The following is a 26,940-nucleotide window of genomic DNA, read 5'->3' on the forward strand; positions in this document are numbered from 1 at the left end:
TATGCTTTTATTCTTGTCTCTGCATTCAAGGTCAAAAGCAATATTGTCAAGCCAGAAACTCTCGTAGTCCCTCATTAACTGAAAATTATAGAACATGGTAGTGTCTGGTGTATCACCCGCCAGATGCCTGTTCGCGGTCCCATAAAATATCTTATGACAAATCTTGTCCTCATCATTTTGGGAAATATTTTGAATTTAATTCAGTGGAAATTTATACATGTTTTTGGAATCATCTAAAAGTCAATATTCGTAAATTGTCATTAAACGTCACCCTGCATCAAAATATTCAGAAATCCGTGTTTGGTCAGCACAGATCAATCGTCTACCTTGTTTTAAATCGATAATCATAATATTCTTTAATTCTCTTTTCATGGTATAACTGATTACAACCATCGTTTATATTCCCTTGCTTTAAAGTTGAATAATACTTATAATGAAACTTGAGAACCTGTAAAATTTTAAACACTTTTATTGTATTTGGTACTTATCTAAGCTTGATGGGGGTTTTTTTTTTTGTTGATAATCATTCATTTATTATATTGCCCCGATATCCTTTTCAGAGGGATAAGATGAATAAGAAAGTCAAGTGATGCACTTTGAATTTGAGTTTAATTACTTTATTTATTTATTTATTTATTTATTTATTTATGTAGTTCATATTATAAATTTATTAACGTAGTTCATGAACTTCTTCCACATGGTAGTATAAATGTATTCTCCAAAGAGTTGTTACTTAAAATTGTCGTTGTATACAGGTATTGTATATTACTTTGCTACAATAACAATATCAAATAATAGAATTGCTTTGTAACATCTTATTTAAATTAATAAATAAGTAGCATTGTATACATGTTGCTATAGTTTTTTAAGCACTCTGATGATGTCATTCACTGTTCTCACGCCAACATTCGTCTGAAGAGGACCATCAAACATCAATAATGCGTTGTGGAAACCATCAGCTATATGTGAAAGCTCTACGTCTTTATTAAGATGTCTAAGACGTTCTGCAAACATGATTGCATCGTCACGGATCAAATCATATCCGGCAGCCAAAATATATGTAAACGGGAAATGAGACAGTTCTTCATCAGATGCCATTAAAGGAAAGATGGTAGGATCTGTTAGTTTATCTTTCAATTCCTTAAATAAAGTTTCATTACCAATATATTCAACCTCGGGTCTCTTTAGTCTAAGCTCCTTGGATCGTATATATTTATCAGGTAAATATGTCTGCTGATCAAACAAAAACTTGTATTTCCCTCGTTTGAAATCAGCAGACGTATGAAGGTTGTTCAGAAACGCACCACACAATGAATGATCTAAATTGAGGTAGGTCAAGAAATAGTTTGTCTTTTGAGGATCGTTCATACTTTTGTTTAGATACTCTATATTTTCTATAAACCCGATGGTTTTCATGTTCACTGCCTGTAATACAGGCACCAATAAAAGCAGCATTGCTATTTTCCCGCGCATTTCAGGGCGAAGTTGAACTGCTGCAGCAAGATTCCCGCCAGAACTGTCTCCACCTACTGCAATACGGCCTGGATCAACTCCAAGATCCCTAGCGTTTTTGAAAACGTATGAAACAACATTTTTTATGTCGTCCAATCCAGCTGGATAGGGATTTTGAGGAATCAGCCGGTATCTGTGAGAAAAAGTTGTTTGTACTTAAAAAAGCAAATGAATAATTATATAAGTTAATATTGTAATATTCTGCATTTCTGGTCAAAAACTCAATATTTTGGCTGACTGATAATTCAGATGCGCACCGACTTTGCCAAAAATGAATAGCCAAAGGTAGGCTTAATTTTTAATTCCATATAAAGAATACATATAAAGAAAATATCATTATGAAATACAAAAAAAATCTGTGAAAAATCTTTCTAAAACTATCTTGAAAATAAGATAATAAAGTAAGCCAATTATCTTACTCCACGGATACGATAACTACACCAGTTTCCTTTGAAAGTCTTTGGTTAAAGAGGTCATAGTTATCTACGAAAAGAAAATTATCAAAACAAAAATACAAAATATATACATGTATATTCTTCATCCTAGCTTTCCAAAGCAGCATTAAAACGAATATGACAAATTCAAACTGACCGACAGAGAGAAAAGTCCAGCCTCCTCCGTGAATGTATATAAAGACAGATCTGTTGGTTTGCTGAAGAGATGTTAACGGCTCGTAAAGACGGACCGGTATCCCATTCATTAACCTGTCCGTTATCTGTCAGAAAATTTTTAAATATATGTATTTCAGGCTCTTCTTTTCTCCTGATTGGTCATGATTTGAACAAATTTGAATCTTCACTACCAGAAGATGCTTCCATATAAACATGAACAATCACAACTTTGCTGTTCTTGAGAAGAAGATTTTTTCAAGATTTTTTCTATGTATTCTTATGTTAAACTTTGATACCCGATTATGGTCCCACCCTACCCCCGGGGGGTCATGATTTGAACAAATTTGAATCTACACTACCAGAGGATGCTTCCAAATAACTATGAGCAATCATGGCCTTGCTGTTCTTGAGAAGAATTTTAAAGATTTCCCCCAAGTATTCCTATGTTAAACTTTAATCCCTCATTGTGGCTCCATCCTACCCTCGGGGGTCATGACTAATAAACTTGAATCTAAACTACCAGAGGATGCTTCCACTTGAAATTCATTTTTCATGGCCCAGTAATTCTTGAGAAGAATCTTTTTAAAGATGTTCCCAATATATTCCTATGTTAGACTTTGACTTCCCATTGTGGCCCCCAACCCTACCCCTGAGGGTCATGATTTGAACAAACTTGAATTTACACTACCTGATGAAGCTCTCAAATGAGTTTCATCTTTCCTAACCCATTGGTTCTTGAGAATAAGAATTTTAAAGATTTTCCCTATGTATTCCTATGTTAAACTCTGACCAAATATCATGGCCCCACCCTACTCCTGGGGGTCATGATTTCAAGAGACTTGAATCTACACTACCTTAGGATGCTTCCACATGAGTTTCATTTTTCCTGGCCCTGTGGTTTCTGAGAAAAGAATTTTAAAAGACCCATTATTTTTTTCACTAATTCATAATTACCTTCCCTTAGAAGAGGACGTGGCCCTTCATTTGAACAAATTTGAATCCCCTTCACCCAAAGACACTTTGTGGCAAGTTTGGTTGGGATAGGCCCAGTGGTTCTTGAGAAGAAGACGAAAATGTGAAGTTTACGTCGACAACAACAACGACAACAACGACGACAAACAACGGACAAATTTTGATCAGAAAAGCTCACTTGAGCCTTCGGGTCAGGTGAGCTTATGGGTCATAATGCTTTACCTTTAGATCTTTGTCTTGTGGATTCCAAAGTTTTCCTGTAGTACATACTCTGTAGACATTGCTACCAATTCCTTTCAACATTGGTGAAAATGGTTTTGTAATGCCAAGAGCAATCAGAACACCTAACTAACAAAACAAAGTGAAGTGTTGCTAAAAAGATCATTTTTATCATTTCACATCCAATCAACTACGGAAGCCTGGAGAAAGAAACATCGCCTTGCTTATAAGGTGTTTGACTTCATATTGATTAGTTTCATTATTTTACATTTGTATTCACAAGTTAACTTAACCCCAAAACGTTGCGCACAAGATAAGGGCTACATGAAGGTTCAGGGTTTGGTGTAAAATGCGGAGGATGGAGTCTCCAAAATGGAGGGCCAGAGAGTGCAAGGGATGGAGCCTATTATGTCAATTTTAATACATTTGACTGTTTTTTTTCTTTCAATCATTTTAAAACTGAATTCAACTGGGTTGCTTGTAGAGCTCTCCATCAGTGATAAAATTTGCCTGTCAGAATTAATAACTGAGTCTAAATAATCATGTAATGCATTACACATTGCAAATCACTTTATCAGTAAATTAACATCAATTGGAAAGTCTATTTCACATTGTGGTAAAACCTGCAAAAGCTTGGGTAGGCGTATGTATAAACGTGTGAGAAATAGTGTAAGAACACGAACGCTTTTACCAAAGGTGTCAAACTGGGAATCCACCCATATATTTATACTTTCAGGGTACTGTAGACGTACTTTTTTCCGCGCAGTATTAATTTACGCTATGTACGCGATCACAAATTTTCCGCGGAAATTTGTCCAAGCGTACTTAATATAAATGCAAGGCATATAGTGACAGTTTGAAAAATCCGCGTAATTTTCAACACGCGGATTAAACGGAAATTAAGATTCCGCGGAATTAAAACCCCGTGGAAAAAAGAACGTCTACAGGATCCAAATGTTCCTCAAATAAGTTAGGGATACATGAATCATTGTGCTTTCATCAACTTTTTTAGGAACAGGATGTGACTCACGAAATGACCAAGGCCTTTCAAACATCCTTCCATTACCCTGGTACTGAGCTTTTCTTCGATGGGTTCTGGCACCCGCACATCTAACAATAACGACAACAGGACACAGGAGACCAAGACAATAAAGGCACACACGTGTAATGTCCTCATTTTGCTTTTTGTACAAAAGGTGTTACCCCTTGATAAGATACGACTTTTATCTTTGCTTCTGACGAGTGTGTAAATCCAGTCAGATTATATGTGAAGTTTCTACAAATTTAACTATTGTTTATGTATTTATGTTTGTTTGGTTTTGGTTTGTGTGTGAGTGTGTTTGAATGTAAAATAAATTGTTAACTTTTCGATTATTATTTTTTTTGAATGAAAATTGTTCTTTTTTCAAAAGATGATATCTACATTTATTATGTTTGCTCGTAGTAAACAGTATACATGTATAGTCGGTGTATAGAGTCTTGATTTACTGGATTTTTATTTTGAGGTTTAAATCCATTTGTGCACTTTCTTGGACATATTGTATTTTGTATGAATAACGCATTATATATAAACAGTGCTTCATTGTATGATTGTACCAATTAAGTAGTCCATGACTTGTGCATAAGTATTAAAAAACACATCCACGGGGACCCCAAAAGAATAAAAAATATTTAAGATGCACAAATATTGTTTTCCTGCATTTTTCAAGAGTATTTAAAAATAAGTTCAATTTCCTGTGATTTTGTGGTTTCAAGACAGTTTTCGAAAACAATAAAACAGATATCGTTGATTACTTAGTCGACTTACAGTTTCTTTTTCACAATAGAAGGTAAAGGGTATATATTTATTTATTCCTTTTCCTTTTGTAATAGATGCATCAATCAATGAACTGATAAACTTTCAAACAAGTAGGTATATGTTGATGCGAACAAGGTCAAATAGACGGGAAAGTTCGGTATTAGAATAGCTCTAATATTCAAATTAAGCAAACAAGGATGAATGAAATAAACAATAAATTCAACTTACAAATTGGCCGAGGCCTTTCATACATCCCTCCATGATCCTGATGCTGATCTTCTCCTCAATAGGTTCAGGTATCCGTACATCTAGAAAGGAGGACAACAGAACACAGAAAAAGTACACACATAAAACACCTTCGTTTTGTAAACACCTTGAAAATGTATTTTGGTTTAAGAGAGGCTTATCTGGTAAATTCGACTCCGTCAATGTACTCAGGTTACTTATTTTTACAAGTTGAGTTCTTTGTCCTTCCTGTCTTTAACCGCGCTTATTTGATGCACTGCCGTATTGTCAAAACATTATTTAACAAATTCTTTGTTGCGTTCAAACTTTACATATAAAATTTTCAGACTACATTTATTTCATTGGAAAATTGTGTATGAAATATGAAGATAAATGAAAATTAACAAGCTCCGATTAAGTTATTTAAACAATACAAGTTGGGAGCAGATCAAACACAGACCTCTAAAATCATCAGTGGTGGGGTCATCTGTCATGGAGAAGAAATGATTCTCTATCGACCGATTATATTCCCTGTGTGCTCCTTAACATGATGGCTGAAGATATTGTTCATTTATATTCATTGTTCCATCATATGTCAGCATACATTTCCAGTAGTTTTTAGATATCATAAAAAATTATAAAGAAAATCTTTGTTTTTTCAAAGAAAGTGAACAAACATATATTTTTATCTACTGTTTCATAAAAGTTTGATTCCGAAGTGGTGTGCGGCATTACCAGGCTTCATAAAATCATATCAAGATCATCCAATTTTTGAAACTCAAATTATACTGGGAAAAGAAAATTAAGTTCAAAAACTACATTGCTCTATTAAAGAAAATCCGTAGATAATTCTATTTGAAAAATTATGAATGTATCACTAAACAAGAATAAAAAAATATATTCTAACTGAAAAGACCACAAGACAATGTCAAGGAAGTTGATGAGAAAGAAAGGTAATTCTGAACTGATCAATCAAAACGGTGAAAACGTATACGAAAAAGGGGGGTTAATTTTCAGGATATGGTGCCACATGTCAGCCCCCAAAAATGCCAACATGCGACAGACGTGCTTGTCATTATTAAAGATAATGATTCAACATTCAAGTTACCAATAGATAACCTGAAAATCTAATTTCGTAGATTTTAGAAACGAACCCCAGTATCTGACACAATACATAGAAGTTGAACTTATTCTTATTGGTATTTGATTTATTTATGCCTTGATTTGCCATTCTTATTTTTACAAATAACAATTTTGTTGAAATTAAATATCCCGTCAATATCCTACATACTTCTGATTTCATGAGACATTTATGTCAACAAAATAACCATGCAATTCATTTTAGTCGACTTAATTCGCATTTCATTTTAACACAGTAAGTCGCATAGTGAATTGTCACATTGCTTATAATTTTTTTATGACGGATAGATTAACCGGCCTTTTGTCAAATAAGTTGCATGTTAACTAAGACACATGCAGTATGTTGCATCCTGTATGTAAAATATCGTGTAAAAATAAATATACTCAATATATAATAAGACTTTCCATTAAAAATGTAACTTGCGTGTAAATAATTATTTTTTTGTACGTTCGACACCCAGACGTGCTTTCGACAGGTTGTTGGAAGACCTGGTCTCCAAAGACAACCTTTAGAAATATTGTCAATCAGAAACTCAGGCATCTATTTTATATCAACATCAGAGTATCTGTGTGTACAATCAGAATATTTTAACACTTTTTATCTTGCAAGTAGAAGGAAGAGTCAAGAGATAATTTTACCGAAAATTGGCTTCATAATCGTGTAAAATACTTTTGAGGTAAAGTTAAAGAATTATTTTTTTTTTGTTATGTTTAATATGCTCTTTATTTTACATTCCTAGCAACCATTGCTTGACTTGTGAAAGATATATAAGACAATTTCTGGTTGCATATAACGCATCGTGATTAGTAAAAGTTTATATGAAGTTTCTATTGTCTTTTATTTAAAGCCCCGTTAGGGTAAGGTTAATTGTCTGACTTAAAGAAGTTTATGAAAAGTGAACCTCGAGATTTTATCCTGCTTTGTTCATTCTTATGATCTTTAAAGGTACACCACGAATAATCCGTATACATTGTTTTCGTCAAACACAGTGAATGATTAGTCAAAATATTTCTTTAGGTCCCGTAAGTTAAAATATTTAAAAGTGTCGAGCATATCATTATATTTAATTTGGTTTTGAATTTAGAAATATTTTTCAAATTAACTTTTTAACATTGGATGGAGGCAAAATGCCGAAATACAAGCTGACATATTTTGATCTAAGAGGACGGGCAGAGCCCATCAGGCTTTTGTTTACAGTGGCGGGCGTCTCTTTTGAAGACGAAAGGATCAGAAAGGAACAATGGATAGCTATCAAAGACGGTAAGATCATAGGGTATTCTATCTGTCCTTAGAAAGCAAACGAGGTACTCTTCTTATTTAGGCTTCCAACCCATATGCAGAGATTTATAATAATGATTATAAATGCATATTCTAGAGAAAACAATATGCTTTAAGTAATATTTTTTGTGCAAGTTTCATTTCATTTGGACAACTCTATTTTTACTAATTAAAACTACAGCTTTTTTAATGGAGTAAACGATTTAATGCATTCATCTGAATTTGTCTTTCAGAAACACCAGGAAATGCGTTACCTGTTTTGTGTGTCGATGGCTTTATCATTTCACAAAGTATGGCAATAAACAGACATCTAGCACGAACATTTGGTGAGTACTTTTCATAAATTGGGAATCAAATCGCAAACGTAAAAGAATATAAAAAGTGCTTTCTTAAAAATGATAATGATTTCATATAAAGAAAAGAACCCTTAATATTTCATTATAAGTATTTTAGTGAATTTTGGCTTGTGCTAATAATATATTATTTTTTTTTTAAGGTTTAGACGGAGAAACTTTGTCACAAAAAGTAAAAGTTGATGAAATAGTAGAATATCTGGTAGAAATGAAAAATAAAATGGCGGAACTTCCTATGTTGAGTGAAGATCCAGTACGTCTGTCCTCACAGGCTTTGTGGTATTTATAGTAACATCTATCTGATCTGCGACCATCCAGAACACCTCAGGCATTTCGTTTTTCTGTGAAAGGCCCGAGGTGTTCCGGATGATCTGTGACATCAATTAATTGACAGAACAATTCAAATAAAACCCAAAGTACACCAATATTAAAATATAGGTTTTCAGCTCAAAATATCTCGATGTTAAGATTGGTACTAAGTCTAAATAGACAAGTGCTAGAAGCACTTCATTTGTACATCCATTTGTTCATTAGTTCTTTGATGCATTCTTTGAATTATATATCTATACTGTAAGATGGTAACCGTCTTTGAATTACATTTTTTTTTATTTTCAGAGGAAACAGGAATGGGCAAGGCAAGTAATGAAATCCTTCCAGGAGTTTATGGTAAAAGCTTGTACCTTCATTGAATCACAGATACAAAAGAATATGAAAGAGGGCAAAGGTTTTGCTGTTGGAAATCGGGTAGTACACTATATGTATCTTTTGTAACATACACCTATCCTTATTACTGATTTACATAAATTAAGCTGAATAGCAATGAAAATTTTTTGTTACTGAATTTTTTTACATTTCAGTTGACTTTAGCCGACATCATGATCTTTGAAGCATTTGAAAACATTTTGGCAACAAATGGCAATGCGTTGGACAAATGTTCGGGAATTACGAAATGCCGTGCCAAAGTGGCCAACATGCCCCGTATCAAGGAATATCTATCGCAACGACAACATACTAATTTTTAAAAAAAACATGGTTTTGTTAAAATGTTTCTGGCTAGTTAGACGAGTCGAAGTATTACACAGATAAGAAGAGGAAACTGACATCCCTAAGACTGTGTTTGAAAAATGGTTTAATATATTGAATGATTGTTCTTTTTTTTATTGTTTAACACCGATTCGGCAATATTTCAGTCATGTTTCGGCGATGGTTTAGTTTGAAATTTGTGACAAAAATTCATGCTTAATTAATAATGATAACAAAACATGCGCATATTCAAGGAAAGTGAGTCGTATCAGTGATTGCCATAAAAACTTAAAGATCTTGGAGTTATCGTTCTTTTGAATATGTTGGTATATGAACCTCACATGTATGAGAAATGTTGCAGCAAAATGAATATTTTTCATTTTTTTTTTCTTTTATTAAAAGCATATGCAATATACAACATAGTGGAAATAAATTGTAACATACATCACAATTAATGCTTTTTATGTTCATATCAGAGTAGTTATATTACTTCTATAGAGAAGAAAAGAAAAAAAAATATATAAATATATCATACGTGTCATAGGTATATAACAAGCATTTTGTTTTCTTTTATAACATTCACAAATTTATCTGTTCAGCAGTTATATTACTTCTATAGAGAAGAAAAGAAAAATATATAAATATATCATACGTATCATAGGTATATAACAAGCATTTTGTTTTCTTTTATAACATTCACAAATTTATCTGTTCAATTTAATGCAATTATTCTAAGAGCGTATAAACATAGAATGTATAATATATAGGGAGAAATAAATAAATATTGAATCCAGGTAGCAAAGGGAGTCCTATTCAACACCAGCACTGTCCATAATGAGGACCCCTAGCTACCACACATGAAGACTGGTTTCTTCGTGTGTTGGATATGTCCTTGTCTACACCATAATTTTTTTTCATAAACAATTTGCTAAGTCATTGTACATGTTGTTTCTTATTTTACCAGTTTTTTTCACAATAGAATTTTGTAAAACAAGCCAATTTTTAACATAAGATTTCAAATTTTCTTCTGACATTCTTTCATTATTGAATCGACTCTTCATTTTATATTTATAGATTGTAAAACAAATAAATGAGATAAGATTATTCAAAATACATGTTTTCTCTGATAAATCACCAAAAAATCCCAACATAATACGTTTCCATGAAACATTAAATTTTAAAAATATACTAATTTTCCTCCACAAATATGTTGTAATTGTACAAGAAAATAAAAGATGTTCACTATCTTCTGATACATTACATAACTCACACATTGGTGATACATCTTTATTCCATTTACTTACACTTATATTAGTATTTAACAGACAGTTAATCAGTTTGTAATTGAATTCTGCAATCTTTTTGTCATACATATTACAAATTTTTGAAATGTATATATTCTTCCATAATGATTTATCTTCTATGTTGAAATACTTATTCCACTTACTCTCATATATTGAATTCTGAAATATGGATTGAACTAAGACCGAATAATAAAAATCACTTTTTAGAGATTTGATCGATTTAAAACAATTGTTTCTAAACAAAAACGAGTCATTATTATGAATGTTAATATAATTGGCATAGGAACAATCAAGCCTTGATTTAAAAGGTCTTAATGTCTTTTTTAGCATAATATATTCACAGTAAATATTGTTTTTACATTTTAATTTATCCCAAAAGTAATCTATTGCATGTATTTCACCGTTTTCATCAAAAAGATCTTTTACATAAAATATACCACTCTTGATCCATTGTTCAAAACATAATGTTTTAGAATCATATCGGAATAAATTATTGTGCCAGATAAATTGGGATAAAAATTCTTCCTTCAGAATTTTGTTGTTTTGTTTTATTTTTTTGCACTTATTAAACATTGAAAATACTTCCACATAAAACTGTGGGAAATTAGTCAATTCCCAGAATTTTTTATCATTCAAATTGCAACTCGTTGTTTTAATGATATCATTTATAGATAAATTACTATTTTCCAATAAACTATTTAAAGTAAAGTGTGTGATTGTATCTTTATCCAATATTCTTCTTACCCACGAAGCTTTCGCAGCAGAAAATTTACTTTCAATATCAACGATTCCTATTCCTCCTTGTTCAATTTTACCAATCAATGTATTTCGTTTAATCCTCTCTCTCTTTTTCCACAGAAAGTTAAAAATGATTTTTGAAGCTCTTTTAAAGAATTCTTTATCTGGATTAGGTAAAATAAACGCATTGTAAACAAGCTTTGATACCGCTAAAGTATTTATTATTGTACATTTTCCAAATATTGTTAAGTTGCGTTTTCGCCAAACACTTAAGATTTTTTCAAGTTTTTCAAGTTTACTTAGCCAATTTTTTTCATAACACACGTCTTTATTATGACCTAAATATATTCCAAGAGATTTAACACTTTCAGTTGCAATTTTTACACCGTATAGGTCGTTATTATTGCAATACTCATCAATTAAGGAACCAGTTAAGATACATTCAGTTTTAGATAAGTTAAGTTTCGGACCAGCAACTTTACTAAAATGGTGAATAATATTAAGAGTAGTTGCCAATGAATTGGTGTCTTTTAAGGCATTTGTGCAGTCATCAGCATGTTGGACTATCTTAATATTTTTTGAGGCATTCTCATTAAATGATAGGCCATGTATATTTTCATTATTTCTAATTTGGATAGCAAGTATTTCTAATACGAAAATAAAGAGAAGCGCAGATACCGGACATCCTTGACGTATTCCCCTTTTCATTGAGCAAGATTTTGAAATCCAGCCGTTATTTTTAATTTTGAACGTAGGATTATTATAAAGAGTTTTGATCATATCAATGAAGTCTTCTCCAAAGTTGAATTTTCGTAATGTTTTAAAAATGAAGTTATACTCAACAGAGTCAAATGCTTTTTCGAAATCTAAGAATAACAATATGCCATCAAGATCGTGATTCATACAGTACTCGTATATATCAAGTATCAGTCTCGCATTTTCTCCAATGTATCTTCCTTTGATATATGCACTTTGTTCTTTTCCTATGATTTTTTTAGCAACAGGCTGTAATCGTAAAGCTAAAATCTGTGCAAAAATTTTATAGTCCACATTTGTGAGACTTATAGGTCTGTAATTTTTTAATTTATCTTTTTCACCTTTTTTGTAAATAAGGGAGAGTATTGCGTCTCGTTGTGAGAATGGTAGAATTCCGATCTCAATACTTTTGATTAAACATGAGAAATATATATCTTTAATATCATTCCAAAATATTTTATAAAATTCTGCTGGAAGTCCATCAGAACCAGGAGATTTGTTATTTTTCATATGATGAATGGCTTCCTTACACTCAGACATGGTCGGTAATTTATCGCAGTTATTTCTATCATTTTCACTAACTTTAGGACATTCAATATTTTCAAGGTATTTTTCAATATCTTGATCACAGATTTTTCTACTCTCATATAATGCATTATAAAAATCGACTAAAGCTTTCATAATATCTCCATTTTCCATAAAGACAATATCGTCGTCATTAGTAACTTTATTAATCGTATTGTCGCCCTGTTGCTTTTTTTCTAAATTTAAGAAATATGCAGTACTTTTTTCGCCCTTTTCCATCCAGATAGCTCTTGATCTTATGTAAGCCCCTTTACATTTTTGTGCATATAATTCATCAATTTCATTTTCAAGCTGTCTTTTATATCTCATATTTATATGCGAGTAGGGTTTATTTTCCAATATTTTAATTTGATTCTCAATGAAATCAATTCGCTTTCTTTTGGATACAGCATTTTCTTTAGAATAGGCTATTGTGAAATTTTTAATTGATTTTTTTCAAGCATTCCCATTTAGGAGCCGGATCAGGATCATGAATTCTAGATATTTCTTGTTTAATAAAGTTTCTCATTTCATTGCAAAATTTTTCTTTGTTGAGAAGTGACGTATTCATTTTCCAATAACCACTCCCTCTAATATTTTCTGCGGTACAAAAATCAAAGTATAAACCTAAATGGTCACTAAATCTTGTCCCGTCATAATTAGGAGCTTTTCTTAATAAAATTTGATTAAATCTATAGCAGAAACTTTCTGACGTAAATACGTAGTCAATTCTAGATTTTGGATTATTTTCCCCATCACACCACGTGTACCCCTGTTCGTTATTTTTATCACTAAAGGACCAACAGTCGATCAAATTTAATGATTTCACAAAGTTTCTAAGAGCCTTTACATTTCTATTATTTTCGATGATATCTATCTGACAGTTAAAATCTCCACAAACTATTAAGTTATCCAAACTTTTAGCATATTTATTGACCCATTTCAACATTTTATTTAAAAATATAATTTTGTCATTTTCTTTATTTGGCACATAAAAATTGGCCAAACTTAAAATTTGTTCAGATAATTTAACATTTACCAATAATTTTCTACCGTCAATCGAAGAATACTTATCTAGTATTTCGATATCAAGATTTTCTTTAAACAAAATAGATACACCTCTACTGTATACCGAGTCAGAAAAACTATGAATTTTATACCCAAACCAACGTGAATTATAAATTACTTCATTTGCTTCAATAAAATGTGTTTCTTGCAAGAAGATTATATCAAATTTTGCATCTTTAATCCATTCAAACAACAAAATTCTTTTACTATAAGTATTTAAACCACGCGCGTTTATAGAATAGAAAGTTAGTAAGTTTGTACTCATTTACATAAAGCTATATTTGCTAAATTACCCCTGGTCCTTTACATTTCTCTTCCTGTTTGAGTTTCTCCTGGCCTCCCGAATGAAGCCGTCCAGATTTGTCTGATTTTCGTCTGGGTTCTTATTTTTCGGAAGTGAGGTACTTCTGAGTCTTTTTGTAAGTTTTGATGTTATCCTACCCAGAATCTCTCCTAGCCGGTTTTCGCCCGGCCATTTTTCCGGATTCGTATGGAGGGTAGCATCTGGATATAGTCCGGTTCCCCAGAATATATCGTTAGTTGCTTCGGCGAATAGTGTTTTAGCATCTGAATTTTCCAGTTTCTCGCGAAGTTCCGGTACCTGAGTAGCTTTAGCATGTATGATCTCCTCCATTACCGTTTCTTTTTGATCTTGCCACTTTTCTGGGATGTTCACTTTATCTCCTATTCTCTTAGCCTCAAGAGCTGTGGGAGCAACGCGGATGTTTTCGGTAGCGTTGAAGTCTCCAGATCGAATAGCTTTCGTAAGCTGGTAGGCGTGCTCAGCTGATTTGTGGGTTTCCCCGAAGACCTTAACATCACAGGGAAAGAAATTGGATAGGGGGTTTTCTTTTCCTTGAAACACCACTAATCCATCAGCAGGTTCGCTATAGTGCTCACAATCTTTTGATCCCGGCTTATGTCCAGTTTGTTTGCATACACGACATGCGATTTCTTTTGTACAGTCTTTGGCCCTGTGTCCTGTGTCCCAACAATTGTAGCATTGCACCTGAGATTCACCCTTTTCCTGTCCATAATGGTACAATCTACACTTGATATCTGCACATTTTACATTTTTCATTTAATAAACTGAAAATATTCATCTTTGAATCATATTTTTGAAAAAAATGATAAAAAGAATAAAATTCTTGATGAAAGTAATATTGATGTAGTATTTTACTTTTTAATGTTCATCTGAATGAACACGAGTTTCGCTATCCTTTTTGCCCCTCCTGCAATACAGATTTTGTAAATCTTTTTCATGAAACCACTGGTCCTTATCTTATCATTCTATACACTTATTGTCTATTATTCACACACAGATTGCACTTCTGGCAGGGTTAAAGGACTCCCTGCCAAAGATTTCTCTAAATCAAAGCTCAGGGACGTAGCATCCGGGGGGGCCAGGGGGGGCCTGGCCCCCCCACTTTTTCCCCGAACATAACCTTTACTATAGTAAATGTTTATTGATAGGATGGTTGGCCCCCCCACATTATAACCATAGTATAGTGATAAGAAGGATTGTGAGGAAAAAATTGGAAGTGATAGTAAGTTGGCTTTGAAAAAGTTGGCCACTACACCCCCCCCCCTTGCTTGTCAACTTTTTCAGGTAAGTAAAAAAAAAATTTTCTCAGGTTGGCCCCCCCACTTTCAAAAACGATGCTACGTGCCTGAAGCTCACAGTACGATTTATCTAATCATACGTTAAAATGTGATTTTCTAAATCTTCAAACCTTTCAACCATCACGTAATGCTTTCAGAGACTCTAAGGAAATTAGACTTCTACCAAAATTATGTTTTTCATATGCGCTAATATACGAGGGTTGTCCCGTAAAATCGTGGACAAGTTGTCTCGCATGAATAATAATCATCACAACGTTCTGAAAATTTCACTACTTCTTAGTACATATTTTCTGAATGAATATAGCAAATTTCAAATAGATATATGCATAAATGAACGAATTATGAGATTTAATATTATGTATTGTATCGCCTTACGGCGCACAAATTATAACGTCAAAGTGCCTGAAACAGCGTCAGGCACCTCAATTTTCATCTTTGCACTAAAATTAAAGTTGGATAAGTCTCACTTAAATTTCTAAATTTCATTGAAGCACATACTTAAGTCTCCATAAACAATAGAGGAACCAATCTAGCATAAATGTACGATCTTCTGATGATTTATTAGTAAGATACGGACAATATTCCAACATCATTCAACTAATAGACAATCTTATATTGACGAGGTCAACATTGACAGCGTCTTTAGCTATTACAATTGTAGTTTGTATGTCTTGTACTACCTCGGGACTCGATCAAGAAAGACTTTACTCAGAAAACTCCCATTTCATTTATATACTAAAGATTTGGCAATTTTTGGGGATTTTTTTTCTTCTGTATTTATTTAAATTTTTACACGGCGTTATTACACCATCTAAATCATAGCGAACTGGTCTCCGGTGCGCCGTAACGTCACCAAACGTCACCATTTTCCGTGTGTTGTGTTTACCACTTTCCCATTTCAAATGCTCAGGAAACTATCAAAAATTGACCAAATGCATTGAAAATTTTAAGAAGACAACAAAATAAATTGTGGAATTGAATAAGGATAATTTTTACCCTAATCTTATCTATTTAAATCTTTTATTTCATATCAATACTCCTGTATATTCTTATAAAACCTTCGTTTTTTGACCGTGCGCCGTAGGGCCTTACCCTGTGCATATTCAAGCATTATAAAATCTATATTTTTGTGTATATTTTATCCAAAACATTATGATTAACTTAAATATGATAAATAAACATTCACTGAAAATTTCAGCTTATTACATCCATTATTTTTCTAGAAAAACGCTTTGTCCACGATTTTATGGGACAACCCTCGTAGGATGGAGTTCAATTGATCAAATTTCCAATGTGATTTATCTTGATTATCTTTTCTTGCACTTGACATCCATCAGTTAATTTTCTTTTGCACGATAATATTTTAATCTCTCTTTTTTAATTTTCTGTTGGTACTGGTTTCGTAACAGAGTTAAGTTTGAAATACTATGAATCTTCTAACATCTAAATCCTTTACCAAATACATAATGAGACCTTTTAGGGTTCTAATTTTAGCGGTGCTCATAATTTAGTGCTTTTCACATCGCGATTCCTGCCTGCTTTTTATTATAGACCAATACATGATTATACATGGTGTAATAATAATTAGCTTCAAATGCAAAATTTATCATTATATACGATGATAAGTTGATGGGGAAGAATGCTTTAAATTTTGGGGCACTTGTGTACATTTTCATTAATCTACTCAATCTTAATAAGCCCTCTTTTTAATTTAAATTTCTCTCAATGGGATCCTTTATTCATACTTCAAGCGCGTGACTCTTTGTAAAATACATCAACCTATTAGATTTTTCCAACAAAACAAAAGCTTTATTAACTCGGGTACTTTCTATATTCTCATTGAGCCATATGCCATCATTTTACTTTTTGAAATGACAGTGGGTTGGAATATGGCAAAGTAGGAGGTTGATCCACTTCATGGGTTTGAACCCCACTGCAGGATGAAGAGAACTGTCTTTCGGATGAGACCATAGTAACCGAAGTCCCATGTTGCAATGGATGCTGAAAGGAAAAAGATCCCTCGCTGCTCAATGACCAGTAGTACCTAGTATATATCTAAACTTTGTACCCTTCCACCGGTCACGGTAGCCTAGTGGTAGAGCGTTCGCTTCGTCATCGGGAGGCCCAGGTTCGATTCTCGTTCGCAGCGCCGCGTCAAACCTAAGACGTAAACATAGGTAGTGACTGTTCCTTCGCCAAGCGCTCGGCACTAGAAGTGAAAGTCACGGGTATGACCTTAAAAACGTAAGTCCCGTGTCACAGTAGGCTTTGGCGCGTTAAAGAACCCTCACTGCTCAATGACCCTGAGTGCCGAGTATAGGAGTAAAGCCCTTCACCGGCAAACGGTGACGTCTCCATATGAGTGAAAAATTCTCGAGTGGGACGTTAAACAATATACAATCAATCAATCAATGTACCCTTCCACAAGCAAGTTATGACTCCTCAATATGAATGATAAAAAATTCCCGAAAGGACTTGAAACAAATATTTTTAAAAACTTTTTCCGACCTAAATTTGAATATCCACTAATCTTTGATGTCATTTGTTTAAAAATTTACCCATGGGTAGGATTTTACGACGGGTGACGTAAACAATAACAAAATGGTATTGCAATACACACTTTAATGTGATATTTATCAACATGTTTTCCACTGACTTGTTTATGTATCACTTTAAACTGCACTTCCCTTTCACTGTTGACAAATAAAGCATTGCCAAAAATATTTTAAATGAGTTCCTGTCACGATGAAATGAATATTACACAGATTAATTATGCCATAGTCCAGTAAATTATTTTTTACTTTGTAACTGTTCTTTTAGTTGTGCTTGTTTACTGTAAGTTCTTTTCATATTGGTATCCACAATTTCCATTGCTGACGTATTGGTCCTTTGGGATTGGAGGTTTTTATTCCTGTCGGTAAAGTTGCTACCAGCACCCTTGCGTTCCTCTTTAATACTAGTAAGAAATCTAATTTTCTGCGACTCAGTAAAATGACTGTCAATGCCATTGGTTCTTTTCACCGGAAAATCCAAACTCCTTGTTGTTGAAGCTTTTGGAAATTCTCTCAGAATTTTCGACTTCTGGAATTGCCTTTTACAGGTATCTCCCACCAAAGGTTTATATTCAATCGGCGCAAACGACGCGTATTCATCAGAAATTGTGGGGGATTTGGGAATGTTTGGAAGTTTTGGATACGGGAATAAAACCAGTGATCTCTGATATACTTCATGGTCACTGAAACAATCCCAGATGGAATTTGTTGATGGCTTCATGTTTCAATAAATCAACACGCAGTGGTACCTGATAAAAAGATTCCAAATATCTAACCACTATGGAGCAAAATTCATATGTTCCAAATGTTCCACAATTAAGCTGGTTTCATGGCATTTTCAGTATAAAAAGGAATGGTCCGTTCTTGTTGTTTATGACTGGTCAGTGCAAACAAAGAATAAGTAGCTTAAAATTGACCAATGACAGATTAAATATGTTAATCTGGAGCTGTTTATGTAATACATATATTAAGTCAATTACAAAGATTTATGCCGTCGTCCTGATTCATTTAAATGTAAGATTTTACGACTTGATTCTCGTTGTACGCTTAATTATCGATAAGATTGTTAATAGAGTAACACAATACATAAAACATTTATGTATTAACCATTATAAATTAACAGGGATTGATGGTCCACTCCTATTCTGCAATTATTTTGGTCTTAAATGTTTCGGATAAGGTTTGTTAAAATAACGATGCTTTTTTGTAACTTCTACATACATGTATTGATTTTGCAGATGAAGTTTTAGTTATTGAATCGCCCAGGTCATTCCTTAATGTTAATCTGATAACATTTTGACTGGAATCTTTATGCACTAAATTAAAATTTCTCTTTCGTCTAGCTTAACTGATAACCAGACTGAGGCAATAATTAATTACACATATCATTCTTTGTAATTTTTCTCGATAGAGGAAAATTTAATTTTTGAATTTTTATTTATACTAGAGGTGTAAACATGAGGTTTAAAGTCTACGCAGTGTTTTATACACCAGTTTATTAGATATGCATGTAACAATGTTGATGACATACCTTTTTAATTAAACACTTAAAATAATAGATTTGACAATGAATGTGCAATTTTGCTGAACTCAAAAGGTCAAAAAAGTGTCCAAGGTCATATTCAAAGTACTTCAATATCCGATTAAGAACATTTTTCACATAAACTAAAAATCTACATGCATAAAAAAGATGCTCAGACGGAAAATTTGAGAAGCTCGGTAATGTGAACAAGTATATATACAATGTAATGTCCTGATTAACGATTCTAAATTTAAGATTTTACAACTTGATTCTAGTTGTACACTTAATTATCGATAAGATTGTCAACAGAGTTACACAATACATAAAACATTTATGTATTAAGCATTAAAAAATAACAGGGGTTGATAGTCAACTCTTATTCTGCAATTATTTTGGTCTTAAATGTCCGGATAAGGTTTGGTTTTAACGATGCAATGTTTATTTACGTCTATAGAGTGATTTTTCAGATGAAGTTTTAGTTATTAAATCGATAAGGTTATTCCTTAACGTTCGTCTGATAACATTTGACCAGAATCTTTATGCGCTAAATAAATTCTCTAAGAATTTCTCTTTCGTCTAGTTTAACTGCTAGTCAGATTGAGACAATAATTAATTACACTTATTTCATTCTTTTGTACTTTTTCTCAAAAGAAGAAATTTTGATTTTTTATTTATATTTAAGGTTTAAACATGAGGTTTAAAGTCTACATAGTGTTTTATACACCAGTTTATTTGATATATATGCAACAATGTTGATGGTATATTTTTTTTAATTAAAGACACAAAATCCTTTTCGGAAATAACAAATATCACAAAATAATAGATTTGACATTGAATGTGCAAATTTGCTGAACTCAAAAGGTCAAAATGTGCCCAAAGTCATGTTCAAAGTACTTCAATACCCGATTAAGAACATTTTTCACAAAATTAAAAAATCCATATACATAAAAAGATGCTCAGAAAATTTTAAAAGTTCGGTAATGTTATCAAGTATGTATAATGGAGATATGACTTATTAAAAAAGTAAAAATGGCACAATGTTTAAATATAAACAAACCATAGCTTTACTTCTTAATCATATTTCTCAGTGCTGCTTGTTTATTGTATGTTCTTTCCATATCAGATGTCACCTTTTGTACAGCAGTTGTTTTCTGGCGATTGGTTGGCCTATTTGATGTTTTCGAAAACACTTTACTTGTTTTCTTTTGATATTCGCTGTCAGAATTACAAGCACTATATCTGTTCAAAGAATCTGAGAACCTTGTGGTTCTTCGATTGTCTACTTTTGTAACCCCGTCTGTGAAGGAGTCTTTCTCTGCTGTGTTGCTTGGAACTTCTCTCAATAACTGAGCTTTCAGAATAATTCTCTCACCCACTAACGGCTTGTATTCATACGAAGAGGGATTCGTAACTAAGGTATCCAGAGCTTTGGCATGTGTTTGAGATGGAAACAACACAAGGGATCGTGCATAAGTCTTACTTCCACAATCAGAAAGGGAATTTGTATCCTTTGATTCCTGACCTTGTCCTTCCAATAAGCTAGGTCGAATTTCATGAAGACTTGTCTGACTTTTATAGAACCATTTTGGGGTCGGTCTGAGAGATCGCTTAAGATGTTCTGTCGTATCTCCATAGTCCTGCTTATTTGTCGTCACGAATGTAGAAGAGGGAAGCGTGGAGGCAGGTGCTTGAAACTTGAGCGAGTTTCTTCTCTTCTCTGAAACTGGTCTAAAATTATAGTTGGATCGCTTCACTTTTTCTGCGACCTTTGATTTATTCCTGTAATCAAAGTTCGTATCTGGAGCAAACGAAATTTTCACAGGGGAAACCCTAGGTGTGTACCTGACAACCGTGTCAACCGGAAAATCGGTCTTATTGGGATATCTCACAAACACGGCGTCCGGAGTATTCTTATTTCCTGGTTTCAAATCCGCAGATACGCTGTTATACACTATAGAGCTTGTCATTTTCAATGTATTAAAAATGTTGTTACATATATGTTAAATCCTTCCACTACCTTCAGTTAAAATATATTTTCCCGATCACGATAACAGCATGTTTGATTGTCGATATGAGCTCAAAAGAAACAGCACTTTTACATATCAAAGATATTTTCAGGTGTACTGAAATGGAAGAAACGTTTTGTCCTGGCAAAAATCTTGTTCTTTCTTTGTGGAGAAACTAATCAATGTAGGTGCACTGAAATCTGTGTTTCATTCATTCTTTACACCAAGGAGTATCTCTGGTTATTAAGTTGAGGAGATTTAATCAAGTGCTTAAGACTGAATTAAAATTTAAATATTTCAAAGCGGTTGAACATTCACTAAATAAATATTCACCTTTGTTCACAAAATGAGATTAAAAGTATTTAGATAGAATTCAAACAATGAGTTTTATCGACCTAAACATATGACAGACAAACAGCCCCAATCTAAAATGACAACATTAACAATACAAGAAGTGTTTTATTGTTACAAACCAATTCACAAACACATTATATCATTGTGATTTTTTTGAGCAATTTAAATTCATTTTCTTTTCAAGTATGACCTTTACTTTTTTAAATTATCATTCTGTGTTTTAGAAATAAAAAAAAATCTATGAATCAAACACACTCTGATAACATTTAATCACATAAGTAAAATATTACAATGTATGCATGTATAAGATTAAAAACGTGTTGTAATTGTACAATTGTAAAATCGTTTTTTTTTAAAATATTTATTATAATAGTTTTTAAACAAACTTTGACGGATATGAAATGACCTATTACGATCTAATGAAGGGGTATTTTCTTTGTCCACATCTTTTTCATGACAAATAAATTCTTGATTTCACTTCACAATTATTCGATATTAGTTGACAGTGCTTTTAATACATCACTTCAATATTTGAATGGATCTAAATGTATGAATGCACTCAATAGGTAGACTAACGTAGACTAACATAAAGTTGGTTTTGAAAATGATTTTATATTTCAAAGTGCATTCAACAAATGCATTTTGTGTTACAACTATTCATACTTATAAGAAGTAATTAAAACACCTGTTTGTATTTAATCACTTTATACAGCTCTTAAAACATACATGTAATTGAATTCTCAAAAGCTCTTTTCCCGCTACATTGGTTTTAATTTATTGTCTACTTGTTTTGTACTTCCTTTAAGAGAGCCAATCGTTTTCATATCGTATTCATATTTTTTCATACTTCTTCAATATCAGAATAATGAAAATGAAATATAGATAAAACTTTATCATATTGTAATAAAGAAAGTACTATAAAATCACATTTTTGTGGGGTCATATTTTCGAGGTTTGAGGAAAAAATATTGATTGAAGGGATTTAATTCCGAGGTCGAAAAGTGTTGAGTAATAATTTACATTTCATGGTGGTCATGAATTCGTTGGTTTCTCCATATCTATTTTTTTTTCTTTCTACGAAACGTTATTTGTCTCCCGAATGAATGAGTGGTCAAAACGAGCGGTGCATAGTTGAGGTGTAAGGAGTTGATCCATGCGCTCGCAGGTTCGAATCCCATCGCAGGGTATTGAGATTGGTCTTCAGATAAGACCAAATCAATTCTTCCGTGTCGCAATAAACACAGTAAAAAAGATTCCTCACCGCTCAATATCCCCGATAGCATAGGTCTAAAGTTTACAGACCTCCACCGGCAAATGGTAGCGTATGAGGATATAATTCTCGAAAGGGTCCTTAACAAACAACACAAACCAAAGCTTTTGGAGTTTATGATAAAAATCAACAACGATTTGTGAATGTGTAAAACATCCCTGGTTACAATAAACAAATACAGATCTCACGGTGCAAAAAGAAAGAAAGAAATTAACTTTTACTTCTGTCACTCAGATCGTCAAAACATTGTTATGTATGATAAAGCGAACAAAACACACTCATGTTTTCTTAATGCTTGCCAATAAGGACATCGTAGAAACTTATTTCGCCGTCGGAAATAAGTAAAATAACGTATAAAACGTAGTATCTAAATAAGTTAAATTAAAAAAAACAGTCATTGAAACAAAGATACATAACTGTTTTATAAAGCATTAGACCACAGAGCCACAAGAAGGTTATGAACACTGTACATAATTGTTAGGATAAGGTTCATTGAGTTTTCTAATTTCATAATAAACTTATCCATGTTAAATTTGTACGGTGCACTGATTGATACATTTTTAAATTTACGTCTTTTCGTTACTACTTTAATGGCTTTAGAACACAACCGTTGACATTTGGAACATACGTGATCTACGATACAGAACAACAGTCACAATTCCTGGCATTTTCCTCCGAGGGATTGTCATATAAACGCTGGTCCGCCTTATTGGACTTGTTGGCTTCTTTCCTGGAATTGAAAGGCGAACATTCAGCATATATTAGGCTTATCAAAAGAAAGTAAAATACACCTGAACATGCGGAGTATACAACGTGCATCATGTCAATTAGTTTAAATTTTCAAATGTACGTTGATATAATTTAAAACATTGTTATCTGTGTAACACAGCCTTTCTATGCTCTGCTTGTTTTAAAATGTGTTTTCTCCTCATTACACGAATTCTTTGCAAGCATATTTAATCATCTATTAAATTGGTTATTATTTAAATACGGATATTTATGTTTTAATTGTTTGTCTCTAGTGTGGTGATTTTAATGAACATTTTTGATTTGATAGAGAGGAGAGGACAACTTTACCCTGAATTATGATGAGTGTTTTATGTTAATTATCAAGCAATGAAATTTGAATGATACATACTGTAAAGTCTCTTTCCTTAATGTTTCTATCTTTTCTGTGAAAAAAAATTGTTATGATAGTTATCCTTTTGAGCATTTATGCAACAATAATGCTTCATTCTAACATGGTGACTGTAGATGTGCATGTGTATGTCACTCTTAACATGACAATTTACACATGATATTTCGTTAACTTAATTAATGAATGAACTACATTTATTTAATCTACTTCAAATAAAAAGCAATATGATGCATGCACCCCGTTTGCAATTTAAGGGTCTTTTAAAGAAGATAAACTGTTACACTATTAAAACGTTTACGGAAGAAAAAATATTTTACTCATTCTTATTTAAAATAGTAAGTATACCCATATTTTTCATTCTTGTGACTTTCATATTCTCATAGTCTTCACTTTGGGGTATTTTATTAACACTGAAACAGCAAAAAAATATTTAAAATTAAACCTCAGAATAGAAGAAAGCAAGAGGCCCGTGATGAAAGTAAATGAATTTGCTCATTTTTCAAGAACCAAAGAGCAAAAAGACACAAAAGAACTAAAAAGATTTTACCTTGTTACACACCCTGTGTTGTTTCCCTTGCTGGCTTGTTGAACTTGACATTTGCATTTGATATTTGGATTCCCTGATAAATTATATATTGTGTTGTTATTTGGAAATTGTCTATAGTTGCTCATTTAAATGGAATGTTAAGATGTTAAATTTAGGTATCATTTTTTCTTAATTAAAGAGAAGTAGATAAATTTTTATCCAGTCTTTACAATGAGTATTATTCGCGTTCATTTGAAATGGTTTACCATTCAATTGGCATTTGATGCATTTCTTGTCGGACATAAGTATATATCCTCTCTCTGTGACATCTGAGTCACTGAAAATAAAAATAATGTTTGTGTACTTTGTTACATATTTCTATAGAAAATGCACGAGCATTGAGACACATATCCATGCATATCTATATACAGTCTTTAATCAATTTCATCCATCCATAAAAACATTCATACACACAAATATACAGATGTACCTTTTGCCTTGTGGAACATTTTCATAAATTTCTGCTGTAATTGAAAGAAAACATTTATGGTAAAGTATACGTATATATTTCCATTGCTATTAACTTTTTTTGTTCTTCAAAAGCCTTTTTCATGTACATTAGATAATATCTTTACCCTAATGTTCTCAATAAATTTCTGATTTAAGTATCGTTAACAAATTAATTACATTTATTTTTGAATTTTTCGTATACAAAAATTGTAATCGAATAATCTTTGCTAAAAATACAATAGAAATGACATGATTATGACGTTTTTTACCCATTCACTAATAATTAATGATTGGACATTTTTAAAATACATACCATCTCCCATATTAATTCATAATAATATATTTTCCTTGTGAACTTTTGCCTTCAGTTGTGCTATCTTGCTATCAAAAACTGTTTTATGATCTAAGCTGCTTTACATATAGCACAAACTTCCCTCAAAAAACAAATGAATATCCTTCAAACTTCTCTGCAGAAAGAAATTGAACTTTATCAAATACTCATATATACTTCTCATTCTATTATTTTAAAATGTGCTTTAAGAAAAAGTCCGTAATATGCTTTCCCGTTAGGTATTAATTCCATTTATTATAATCAAAAGATAACGGTATTAATTGCAATAATCGTGTTGAACTTCATGAATTTAAAATCCAGAAGAAAACTTCGATATTTCATGTCTCATTTTCTTTAATTTAGTCATATGAAAGAATGATGTGTTTTGGATACAGACCTCTAATAAAAGATATGGATGCTCTTATTTCTACTTTCACAACGAGTTGTCATCTTCCGGGAGATAAATATTAAGAGCGAAGTTGATCATGCAAACAAAATCGCGCACAATGTTGGAAAACGGGAAATTTAAAGCAGGAAATCATTATACTTTTTAATTACATTTTCCTGAAAATGATTGAACAGAAATACATTTCATGAATGTTAAATACAAAGGGAAAGAGGTGATAAACCTTTTTCAAAAAATTATCGAAATCCAAAGGAGATAATATCAATATTCGGTGTTATAATTGGGAAACTTACATTACGACATCCATTTTTGCTATTTGCTTTCAATTTTCTATTCTTTAATTTTGTCATACTTTTTATAAAAAAAAAACTTATAGATGTGTTTTGGATACAGCACAACCAACCTCTGATATTACATACTTTAAAACAAGATATGGCATAACTTGCTAAATGACGTATTGCTGAAAGTTTTCGTCAAAGAGTTTTTCTTGTATTCCTCAGGTTTTTTATTCATTCCATCAAGTTTTTTGACAGAAGTGTTATTTATAACCTGGCACCAATGTTCCTCATGGGACGAAGTTTATAAAAGTCTATAAAAGTGTTAAATTTTTCATTGAAGATGGTTTGGTTTTCGAAATAGATTTATTTTAAATAATCATGCAAACAAAATCGCGCACAATGTTGGAAAACGGGAAATTTAAAGCAGGAAATCATTATACTTTTTAATTACATTTTCCTGAAAATGATGACATCAAAAATATTGAAATAGTATCATAACATGAGAATCGATTCACGAAATACATTTCACTTGAGGGAGCGATAATATTAAATATAAAGGGAAAGAGGTGATGAACCTATTTCAAAAAAATATTTAAATCCAAAGGAGATAATATCAATATTCGGTGTTATAATTGGAAAACTTACATTACGACATCCATTTTAGCTATTTGCTTTCAATTTTCTATTTGGGTTGCAAATATTTTAAAGACATCCCATGTATATTTTACAAAGAACTTCTTTGGCATAACTTTAAAAAAAAGACAAGATTGTATCTATAATTTTCCCTAAACGTATTGCTGAAAGTTTTCGTCAAAGATTTTTTCTTGTATTCCTCAGGTATTTTTAATTCATTCCATCAAGT

General features: G+C 32.3%; 3 protein-coding genes across 4 annotated transcripts; 1 reads left to right on the forward strand and 2 right to left on the reverse strand.

Moving 5' to 3' along the window:
* Positions 1–644: 644 nt before the first annotated feature.
* Positions 645–4,491, reverse strand: LOC134252016 (neutral cholesterol ester hydrolase 1-like). Its single transcript, XM_062734434.1, has 5 exons — positions 4,345–4,491; positions 3,318–3,443; positions 2,104–2,227; positions 1,932–1,995; positions 645–1,645 (listed from the first exon to the last, which is right to left on the reverse strand). The coding sequence occupies exons 1-5, from the start codon at positions 4,489–4,491 to the stop codon at positions 856–858; spliced, it is 1,251 nt and encodes a 416-aa protein (XP_062590418.1). The 3' UTR covers positions 645–855.
* Positions 4,492–7,542: 3,051 nt separating this feature from the next.
* LOC134252024 (glutathione S-transferase-like) lies at positions 7,543–9,166 on the forward strand. Its single transcript, XM_062734441.1, has 5 exons — positions 7,543–7,738; positions 7,990–8,082; positions 8,253–8,362; positions 8,725–8,853; positions 8,967–9,166. Exons 1-5 carry the CDS (start codon positions 7,606–7,608, stop codon positions 9,129–9,131), a joined length of 630 nt encoding a protein of 209 aa, XP_062590425.1. The 5' UTR covers positions 7,543–7,605; the 3' UTR covers positions 9,132–9,166.
* A 13,215-nt stretch (positions 9,167–22,381) lies between these two features.
* On the reverse strand, positions 22,382–25,896 carry LOC134252011 (uncharacterized). 2 transcript variants are annotated; one of them, XM_062734430.1, is made up of 8 exons: positions 25,788–25,876; positions 25,377–25,492; positions 25,044–25,077; positions 24,820–24,890; positions 24,575–24,647; positions 24,373–24,437; positions 24,028–24,061; positions 22,382–23,619 (listed from the first exon to the last, which is right to left on the reverse strand). In XM_062734430.1, the coding sequence occupies exons 2-8, from the start codon at positions 25,384–25,386 to the stop codon at positions 23,523–23,525; spliced, it is 384 nt and encodes a 127-aa protein (XP_062590414.1). In that variant the 5' UTR covers positions 25,387–25,492; positions 25,788–25,876; the 3' UTR covers positions 22,382–23,522. The 2 variants fall into 2 exon arrangements, with proteins under 2 accessions (XP_062590414.1, XP_062590413.1); XM_062734429.1 differs by having other exon boundaries at positions 22,383–23,619; positions 25,377–25,530; positions 25,792–25,896.
* Positions 25,897–26,940: the final 1,044 nt, after the last annotated feature.

Source organism: Saccostrea cucullata, unplaced genomic scaffold (genome assembly GCF_032062105.1).
Source record: "Saccostrea cucullata isolate Sc308-1 unplaced genomic scaffold, CSIRO_AGI_Scuc_v1 ctg6, whole genome shotgun sequence".
NCBI lineage: Eukaryota > Metazoa > Mollusca > Bivalvia > Ostreida > Ostreidae > Saccostrea > Saccostrea cuccullata.